Source organism: Thunnus thynnus, chromosome 12, assembly GCF_963924715.1.
Source record: "Thunnus thynnus chromosome 12, fThuThy2.1, whole genome shotgun sequence".
In the NCBI taxonomy this organism is placed as follows: domain Eukaryota; kingdom Metazoa; phylum Chordata; class Actinopteri; order Scombriformes; family Scombridae; genus Thunnus; species Thunnus thynnus.
Genome location: NC_089528.1, coordinates 21,759,809 through 21,770,903, shown reverse-complemented (window position 1 = coordinate 21,770,903; position 11,095 = coordinate 21,759,809). Strand labels below are relative to the sequence as shown.

The following is an 11,095-nucleotide window of genomic DNA, read 5'->3' as shown; positions in this document are numbered from 1 at the left end:
AAAGCACGCATGAAGGTTTCAGCGTCTCTAAAGCTTAGAAATGTTTGGATTCTGGCGATATTCCCTGAATGATAAAAACACAAATAGACACCTAGATTTCTGACAGATGGCTTAGCTGTTTACTTTGAAACTGTTGAAAGAAAAGGTTTCACGGTTGAACCTGTGAGTCACACGTCAGTTTAATCTTCATCCGGTTTCCAGCTGCCTTCATGATTTTCCAGCTACACGTACATAAAAATATATACATATCTATATATAGATCTTTTTTTTATATATATTCCAACTAATTAGATGTATTTAAAAGCAGAAAGACACAAGCGTTGGTCAATTATTAGAGAATAATGTAATATATAACATTTAAATACAATGAGAGACTATGAAATAACCATATTGCATCAACTGGGCCATTACAGGACTCCACTTCTTGATGAATTTGGGCTTTTGGAGCTTCAGTGTGTATATGTGATTTGCTCCCTGTCATAAAGATCCTTTACTTTATGGCTCCATGTGTTGTATGATAGAGGATCAGGCCTATGAAACATTAATCAAACATGTATTTCATTATTTTGTATGCTGATAATGCTTCTGCTTGAATTCACCCTGCGACCGACTGTAAATCATTGATGCCAGCTCTCCGGTTTCAGACGGAAATCAACAGCACAATATGAATGTAGATGAGGGCGGATTGTGGACCGAATGTATTAACCGATTCCATAAAAATCCGAGCACATTACGTCCCGGTCGTCACACTTTTCACATGCGCTCGCATGTTCCTGCGTGAGATTAATGGAGCGTTCACATCGCTTTCGCTCGTACATTGGAAAGATTAGTCCACCTGAACAAACAGGGAGGACATTTCCCACAACATTTTAAACAATAATCTTTGTATGTCTGGGCTGTTTGCCTAACTGCTGTTTCCTCCTACTGGAATATGATGATGTAGGCAAAGTGTCCAAGTGGAGCAGCAGGTGTTATGTGGTCTTAACCTGGGATAGAAGAGATAATAATAAGACTCTTAACCATAATCCATGCCCATTGTTTCCTGACGAGCCCTCTAACAGCACCGGGTACTGAGGTGGATTTAGTTACGATGGACTCATCAGCACAATGGGGTCCCTTATTGAGCATCGATAATCACTGACCACTGTGCATACGCTGGCATGTGGGCTTCAGTAAATCCAGCAGATAGCGGAAGAATGACGACCAACACGCCGCTGTTTTATGCAACGTTATGATCTCAGTTTTGGCTCCGTACATTTGAGACTTGCAGACACACGTTTGACAGATTGCTTTTTCCACATAAAACACTCGTGACCTCAAAAAAAAAAAGAAAAAAAAAAAAAAAGAAAGGTGGATGCTTTCACTTGCGGCCTCCTGCGCTTGTAGCTACACAACACATCAACAAACGGCAGGTTCCAGATTTCAGGGAATTAAGGGCACACAGCCTTGTCAGGATTAACAGCTCTCTGGCAGGGAAAGGATCGGGCATGTTTTAACAAGAGCAACTTTAGTGAGGAGCTTTAGAGGAGGTAGCTACTCAGATCACTTCCAAGGCGCAAGTGTGAGTGCAAGAGCCCCTCTAGTGTTTCCCTGTCGTTTATTTGTGCTCATGTTGGGGATGAAAAGAGGCCATGTGACTATTTGGGGAGCTGCTGGAATGTATTGTGATGCAGAGTCGCTGTCATAGCACATTTACTTTCCAGGCTTCAATTAGGTGCATGAGAGTGGAAGAGTGCTTACATGTTTGAAAAACTGGCCTCCTGGACTTGGCTAGAGGCCATACGCAGTCCGCAGCGCCATTACTATAAATGTGAGTGTCCATTAACCTCAAAGAAGCGGTGCATCCATCAAGCCCTGCCTCAAAACCTGAAGTATTGTCTTTGCAAACACTGGAAATGGCAGCAGGAAGAAATCTTTCTTTAGAGCAGTACACCTCGGGCCCTCACAGACGCACTGGGAAGGGGAAATGGGCCCAGTGGTGGATGTCCCAGTCGGCCCTGACACACGGCACCATCTTTTCCTGTGGTGGTGAAGTGTAGCGTACTGGCGTCTAGGAAGAGCCCTGGGATGAATCATGTGTGAACCTCATTGTTCTTCCAGTCAAACAGGTCTGTGTGAACGTGGGTTTGTCACTAACCCCTGCCACATTGACTGTGTTTCCCATGTTCTATACGCGCACCACCAATGTTTCCTCATAAGACTTCCTGGCACATGTGGTTGACTATTAACCCGGGGATAGGTGTGGGCCTCTGGGTACTGGGCGTTTCACACACACAGGACCTCTCTGGACACAAGACTTTTTCCTGTGAGGCCTCACTTTGAGAAATATTATTTATTCCTTGTACTTACTGATATCTCTGTCACCTCGTTCAGATACTGACAAAAAAATAACTCCATTATAAGTGAGTCCTATGAGAGTGAGTCAGGCCTTTGCTGCAGCCTTATCACTCTGAACCCTGACCCTCTTGTTTTTGCTGTCACATTCAAACAGGGTGCTACTACTATATGTTGGAATAAGGTAAAGGTTACACGGTGATATGTCGTCGTGATTAATGCCGCTGCATTGAAGCAGACGCCTCAAGAGTGGCAGAAATTGTAGCTTCAGGCTTTTATGTAAGAGCACTTTAATGTTTCCCTGCAGTGAGCTGATCATTTCAAGCATTTTTATATCCTTTCTGAGAGAGACGCCATAAATTAAACTATTGGGTTTTACATTTTTTAAGCTTTTAATCACAACTCACATCTACTTTATTTATTACTCCCAAACATTTTCTACAGGCCATAACTTCTACCATAATTTATATTAAGCAGCTTTTAACTCTGTATGAGCCTCATCATAATCTGATATCCTCGGGCAGAGCAAGTCAATTTGAAGTTTTTTAACTTATTTATTCTCATAAAAGATAAGCTGGTGCTGTTTTTTCTTTTTTTCTTTTTTTTTTATTGTCAACAAATCCCATGAAAAGATCCAAACCAACAATGCGTTTTTCCGTCTGTCGATACTTTCCGGCTTCCCTACTCTGTTTATGGCGCTCAATTCCAGGCCATAAATCTTTAAAAACTTGTCACAAATATATAGTTTCACTTTTCGAAAAAACAGATGGTCACTGTAGTTTTTGGCAAATGTTTCTCAAACACACATTTGTTTTCAGAAGGAACATGTCTGATGTGTTTTTAATGGTTTCTGTGAAACAATGAAGGGCGATGGCACAAAGGAATAAGGTTTTCACTACACAGGCAATACTTGTAAGAAGGATTGGTTAATTATGGCTTTTGGCCTTTTCTTTAGATTTGCCAACAAAAAGTAAAAGATTTAATACCACCAGACGTATCCTCACATTATGGCAGCAACCCTTTGAAAAAAACCCACAGTATGCTACCTGCCCGACATCACACTGCAGAAAATATTAGCCAGTATTCAATGAGGAAACTGGAGCATCTAGTCGTTAAAAAGCCATATTATTTTTCACAGGAGTTGGTGGGGACCAAAGCAGAGCTAAAATGCCGATGAATGTTGGCTTTACATTTGTCAGGTGACAGGAAATATGATTCCAGTAGGATGATAATGTTGCTCTGTGTTAATGCTAATTGTGCAAACAGAGAATGGTTTGCTAACATATTAGCCTTAACACCTTTATAACACAATAATGTGTCAGGTCTGCACGTTTATTAGCTTGTTTTTGTCACCTAGTGGCTACAAAATCAATTAATGTAGCTTTAATTATTCTTAATGTATTGAATTTATTACTTAAATCACATCAAAACATATGTATGATAGATGATGTCATCACGTGACCTAAGAACTTTGGTCAACTTATAACATGTATTAAAGCAGTTTATTCTTTATTTCTATTTAAATCATAGTGGCTGTAATTTTTATTATGTCTCTGTCTGAATGTTTTACTTTGTTGTGTGTAAACCACTAAGGAACAGGCTTCGAACTATAAATCTGTTTTTTGATGTCGGTGCCAAATTCTAAGTCCTTTTCAGGACATGAATGTCTGCTTATTGTTCATCTTCCTGGTTTGATTTCCCGATAACGTTGCTTGTAAAAGAACTGCTTTTCGACAGCCAACACATAAATATCGGATGCTTAAGCTTCCGTGAAGGCACCACAAAGGAAGAACATTACCACACCACGTAACTGCAGCTTGGAAAGGAAATCGAATGGCTGGGAATTGTAAGCTATGCTGGTTCTGACACGTTTCCAGTCTCACCAACACTGTTTTGAAAACAGTGTCGGTGTAATCAGGTACGTATTAGTATGTGATTTGTTGATGGGTTGAAAAATGGATGTAAATTTTAGCTCATTAACTGCAAATTGTGGATATTTTAAAGATTTTCTGACCATTTTCTAACGCAGAATGTAGATTTTTTTACTGGTAACTAAGTTTTAATGCAGAATTTTGCAGGAAAAAAATCATTAAAATCTCTGCAGCTTGTCGTAAAATGGTCAACTGTAAGTATGTGTGCATTGTAGTGAACAGGCTATAGCATACAAATTACAGGTAAATGTTTACAAGGAATTAACAACCATCCTTAAATCAGATAATAAACTCTCCATGTATCTGGAGTTGACATCACTCATCATATCGATGGATGCTGCCTGGCTGCTCTTACTAGCAGCCACCTTGACCCCAACTCCACCTTTCACCTAAACCACTACACACTGAGACACTGTGGCCATGTTCTGCATGGATCAGTGGGTCTGCTCCACCTTCAAGCGATCCAACAGTCCACCGTGACCCCAGCAGAGGTCAGGTTTAGGAGGTCGTCAGGATTAGGAGTCACATTTCAAAAACAACCCCTTTTTTTAGTCCCTGGCAACAGCCTACACTGTCAGCATTCAGATCATGTGTGCATGAGTCATTTGTTTTTTGTTCATCTTAGCCTCAATAACACATCAATAGTTCTCAGCCATAATGACCCTAATCTGGTCACAATAGCTCAGAGAGAACATACTTTACATAGCGGGGTACGTACTGTTTTGGCACTAAATTACACTGAAAATTACCTCATCCTGTAAAAGTAAATTTTGCATTTTAGTGATTGAAGATGAAGGCCTATGACATGTAAAAAAAAAAAGTTATGAAAGATATGTTTAATGGACATTTGCTTTCACATGACTGTGTGAAGCATCTGTGGATGTTTTAAAAAGAAGCAAGGTGCCATAAATGTCCAAACAGCTGGATGAGAACTTACAACACAAACATTTTGGATTTCTTAGGAAATATCTATTACAGGATATCCATTACAAGCACAAAGCACAAAAGGAAAATCAGACAAAAGCCAAACTTCTCACTAATGATTCTCATGACAAAAATAAAACTGTTTGTGTAAAACGGCAGGGCAGCTCATGAATGAGAAGTGGGACATGGCTCTATGCAGACACTCAGTTGTCTTTAATCTCATTACGGCACCTCACTCCTACAGACTGCACACTCCATATGGGATTATGTTTAAGATATAGAATTCACAGCGGTGCAATTTAGCTCTGCTTCGTCTATAACGCAAGATGTTCCTGCACTGCATGACAGTCCAATCGGCTCAGTAGCTAATTACTCCGATGCCGTTGGTAACCTTTTTTCTATCTCTTGCAGCCCTGTAAGTGACGTTTGTTGAAAAGGCGTTGGCGAGCGTCACCTCTTGACCCTGTTTGCATCACGTTTTCCTTCCACCCTTTCAGACGTATTGTTTTGAACATGTGAGAGTCTCCCTTGAGTTTTCCTTCACTTTAGCCATTGTGGTAAATAACTCTAATTACCAGGTGCTGATATTGCTAATGAGCTGTTCTCCTGTTGCATGTTAGCCTTAGTAGTCACTTCCCACTGAATCAATGCTTGCGTCAACAGCAGACGGTGGTTGCTGGTCATTAACATCACATGTTTCTTTACACGTAAATCTCAGCCTGGGAGTATTCTACACAGAATAGATGATTAAGAGTGTTTATCGGACACGCAGCTGCCCAAAGAAATCCCAAAAGAGCAGCTTTTTCAGTATTCCAGTAAAACTGAATTATTTTTTTTCAGTACAATAAACAGGACACGATCATCTTGCACCACATACGCTTTGATGGAGGATGTAAACAGGTAGTGAATCAGCAGTGGTGATAGAGATGGCATTGTGGCACAGACATGGCAGGAAGAACAATCTCAGATATTTTCAGCCTCTTTGAGTTCGGTTGTGAGCTCAGTGTGAATTGTGTAATCCTGGTGGGTTTTTTTCCCCATTTGCCTGTCTGAGTGTGCTGCAGGATCAAAAGGAGAATCAAGTTCTGTTTTCAGAGAATTGCGGGGTTGCACAAGGATTTTCCTTCCTCGTCTTTTTCCTGCAGTTTCTCAGAATAACAGAGGATCTTCTTCACTTTCAAACACCTTTGATCTAGACAAACCGGATACGCTCACTTTTTAGTATTTGCATGGATTTGGATTAGATCAGTGCAGAGCCTCGCTTAATAGCTGGTGATCTTGAATTGAATTGGAAGGAAGCTGAGATCAAATTAGCAAAATAGATAAATACAAGGAGACAAGATCCCTGAAAGATAGATCTTCAATCAATTTCGCCCCAAATTACAATCTCTTAACCAGATACGTGTGTGCATGCGAAATGTGTAGAAGATATTTGACAGAAAGCGCGTATTACAGTATGTCATGTTTACTTTGACTTTTTTGTTGTTGATTTTTTTTTACATCAGTTAAAAACTCTAAAGTTTCAAACATAAAATACTTCACTTACATATGGATGCAGACACAATGCTCAAATGCTTATTGTTAAACATACAGATCACTAAATCACTTTGACATGTGTGCAGCAGACTTGTTGACTTGTTACTTTAACATCAGGTGAGCAGCATTGAAACATAACTTTCAGTGAGAAGAAGGAAGGAGGCAACTTTACCACTGACCTCCGCCACTAAAACAGCCACATCTTCACCAAATCTCGTTCTGTTCTCACATGCGGTTAAAGTCGAGAAACCCCACAACACCTACAATCACACTGTGTTATCTGTTATATACTTGTTTTGACACTAAAACATGGCGTACTTGTGCTATACTTGAACTACGTACATTATACTGTACTGTACGTTATACTATTGTTTGAATTCAACACAACTCTTATCTTTTATTATGGCAACTTTTCACTGCATCACTGGTGGGACAACAGATGGAAATGAGCTTTTCTCTTTATCTGGTTCAATAAATATACTGTTTATTGTCCCAGTTAAATAAAATAAAATAAATAAATATAAATACTGTTTATTTGCACAATAACATTAGTGCTTTTCAGTGTTTTTTCACCTAACCAAAACAATTCTGGTAAGATCTATGGTACATATTGGCATTAAAGTCATTCTGAGTTTTTATCAGAAGTCTATATAGAGCTTTATGTATTGTTATAAATAAGTTGCGTATTTTGATGTCAGAGAGAGTTAATGGAGGACTGTAAAACATTAAACTAATCTGCCCTTATGTGTGATGTCACAATGTAAACAAATAAAATTGAAGATGACAACTGAACTATCAGCTAAGATTTAAGATAGAGGTTAAGATTTGTTTTGTCCAGTAAAAACACGAAGCTTCACTTTACATTCAGACAAACTAATCTGGCAGCTAAAAGTGTTAGATTTCATCTGTGAGACCAACATTTATCTACCAAAAGGAATTATATCATATATCAAAATGCTGCAAGACATTAGAGCCAGCGGTAAATCACCAAAGAGCTGCACAGATCAGTTTTGTCAGATCATGTTCTCCCTGAGATGACAATGGACGTAGACCAGTTGATCATCTCAGGACTGGGGCTGCCAGCAGCTGAGATGACTGAACCAGTAGCTCCTCACATCTCTAAAAACATCAGAGCAAATCCCCAAATAGGAATTATTTGGATAAGCAGACCACATATTGGGAATTTAAATGGTTACTTTATCGCCTGGAAAAATATCAACAATAAAACGGGCGGAGCAAGTACACATCCGGGCATTTGGATTGTACTTCGCTGGAAGTGGACTTTGAATTGGAACAGTTCTTTGGCTGCAACTGATGACATTTCACAAGAACACAAGTAGAGACAAGAACGCAGACTGAGAGAGGCCTCGTGTTGTTCAGCACTTGATTCAGTTAGGGGAGGGGGCAAACTCAGGCTGTTATCCAATTAGAGTAGTAGGCCATGAATAATGGTATTATTATGTTAATGATCCCCAGACTGTTTCATTTCAATCTATTTTAACTGAAACTGGACCACTGCTGAATAAAAAAAACAAGATTTCGTTAGACTGGTGTTTTGGGAAAATATCCTTTTTAAATTTAAGATGATAAAATACTATTAACAGTAATAATAATAATAATAATAGTATAAAAGCAATATACTAGTGTTTTTAGAAATAATAATAGTACTTTAATTTAAAAAGCAATTAGAGCTGCAGTCAATTATTCAATTAGTTAACAACTATTAAATTAATTGCCAACTATTTTGATAGTCAATTAATTGTTTTTAGTCTTTTGTTTAAGCTTATATGAGGCTTCAGCAGCGTGAGTTAGTCATATCAAGTGGATATCTGCCACATTTACAGTCTTTTTAGCATCAAATTCCCTCTTTGTGTTTCCTCTCACAGTGTTTCCCTGTTAAGCTGCGGTGGAAGTATAATAACAAAACAAAATAGGGCACTTTAGCACTAAAAAGACTGTAAATGTGGCAGATATCTACTTGATTTGACTCATTTGGATGGCTGAAGCTTCATACGAGCTTCATAAACATTTAAATACATTTTTGCACAGAAGGACAGTTGTGGATTTTTTCTCCTTATCACTTACATTATTAGTACATTATGAAGAAATCTTCTAATGGCCAGTATGAACAGGAGGAGTTATTACAGCAAGAAAAACCTATTTAAATGTTAATTTGGGTACATGAATATTGTTTTAAGACACACTTGAAAAATTGTGAACCTATCCTTTAACCTATGATGAAAACAATTAGTTGCAGCCCTCATAGCAATAAATCAGCATCATGAAATTAAAATATAAATCCAGTTCACTCTAGAAGTTACTAGTAGAAATAACTTGATTACTTTTTTTTTTTTTTACCGCCTGACAGTGGGATCAGTTTGTTGTGTAATCCAATAAGCTCCAGTCCGTATTTCCCCTCAAGCCCATCTGGCTCACTGGCAGGGTTTGTTTACTGGCGGAGAGGCTGGGAAGAAGGGGGATCCTACAGGACCTGGGAGACTGTACAATCTACCTCTGTCTGTGGAAGAAGAAAAAGAAGAAGAAGAAGAAAAATAACTCTCAAACTTTATTCCACCTACTTTTTTCTCTTACACAGATAAAGGCTTGAGTTGTGACACCAGCCAGCTGTGTGGAGCATGAGCACAACCCGGAGCATTTGGTGTTTTTAATTTTAATAATTCCTAAACAGCAACAAAAAAACAAACAGGAGAGCTGCCTGCTGCTGAGCCACGACGGAGTCTGTCTGTCAGCGGAGGTCTCACTGAAATCTCTGCACGGACTGGAGGAGGAAAAAAACTGCGTTATTTCACAAGCAAAAGAAACTAATGTTTTGTGCTCGCTGGAGGACTTTTGGGGGGATTTCTGTGTGTGTGTGTGTGTGATGTTTTTTTTTTTTAAACGAAAGACACGCTAACGTTACGCCACGCATGCCACAACCATCGAGTCAGCAGCAAACGCCTCCAAAAAAAATCCTCTGAATTAAGTTAAAGGTCGCCGTCACAGAAATTTTCATGCATGCAACTTTTTCAGTAAAATGAAGATGTTTTGCAGGTGTGTGCTTGTGAGTGAGATTTGTTTATGTTAAAAATTAATTGAAAAGGGTTGACGTGTAGCAGCGCAAACTTCACTTGTGGCCTGGACTAGCTAGCTAGCTAGCCTAACTGCCGTTTGCTAGCACTAACGTTAGCTTCTGCCCGGCCAACAAAAGTCTTGTTTTGGCACCGTTTTTATTTAATCGACACGGGCAAACTGAACTGGGACAGTTAAACCAAGCAAGACACATAAAGGGAGCACTCATGTCCCGTGCTTGTGTTTGTTAACGGGGCTTTTCCATGAGGTGGCTAACTTTAGCAGCAGCAGCAGCAGCAGTGTTAGCTTGTGTTTGACTGAACACGTTGGACTCGTTCCTCCGCCCATCTTCCGGGATGTCGTTTATTTATTTTTGTTTACCTGTTGGCCCATGCCACAAAATAAAAACAATTTCCTGAAGGCATTACTCCTCCAGTCTGAGCTGTCCTCCTCGCCAAGGATTATTGAGAATTTGAGCCGGAATAGTGCTGGATGGTGACTTATCCCGAGTCAGTTATGTGTCTCCGGACTGTGGGTTTTGTTTTGGCCGCTGTCTGCTTCATGATGAGCTGTCATCGAGCCAGTGCAGAGAGTAAGTAACCTTTATTCTCACCTTTTTTTATCAAAGTTAATGTTACGCATTTTTGTTGTGTCAAATTGTTTGAATAAGTGGCTGATTACACAGTTCACCTGCATGTGTGTGCACAGAAATTATGCAACATACTAAAGGCTCAAACATTGGAAACTACACAGTAACATTTCATTGAAAATGGTCAGAAAAGCTCTTTTCTTTGCAGGTGAGGGGATTACCTTTGACCAAAAAAATACACTTTTTCCTATAATGAATTAACTGAATTATTCCTATTGCTATTATTCCTTTAAATTAATCACATGGATTCCCCTTATAGACGATTTAGACCTACATAAATGTTTTAATAATCATCATTGGACACTATATAGATTTTAAGGAAAATGCTGAGCATTAAAATCATTAATTTTATACATGTCAGTCATACTAAATAGCCTAGTGTTTATTAACATTGTAAAATACATTTAATTTCTATACAGTGGTGCTTTTTAAACATTATTCTACATTAGTTCAATTTATCTTTCATGCAGCTACCTGTCAGCAATTTTTACCTGTATTTTTTTCAATACTTTTCACAGTATTCAATTCAAAATAAAGCAATGACAGATGGACTGAACACAAGCCAAAGTTCTTCACAATCAGTTATAAAGCCTAAAGCAGCAGGTAAATCACATGAAGAGCTGTTTTTAGACCAATACGTTTGGAAATGTTT

The 11,095-nt window shown here is 38.9% G+C and overlaps 1 protein-coding gene across 2 annotated transcripts in view; it reads left to right on the top strand.

Annotated features, from left to right (window-relative positions):
- The first annotated feature begins 9,070 nt into the window (after positions 1-9,070).
- insra (insulin receptor a) overlaps positions 9,071-11,095 on the top strand; it is a 57,498-nt gene continuing 55,473 nt past the window's right edge. Inside the window, exon 1 of one of the 2 annotated variants that reach the window (XM_067606317.1) lies at positions 9,071-10,386. In XM_067606317.1, the coding sequence (XP_067462418.1) occupies positions 10,287-10,386 (100 nt within the window). In that variant the 5' untranslated portion in view covers positions 9,071-10,286. The remainder of the gene's footprint in view (positions 10,387-11,095) is intronic. The other variant, XM_067606316.1, reaches the window with a different exon arrangement.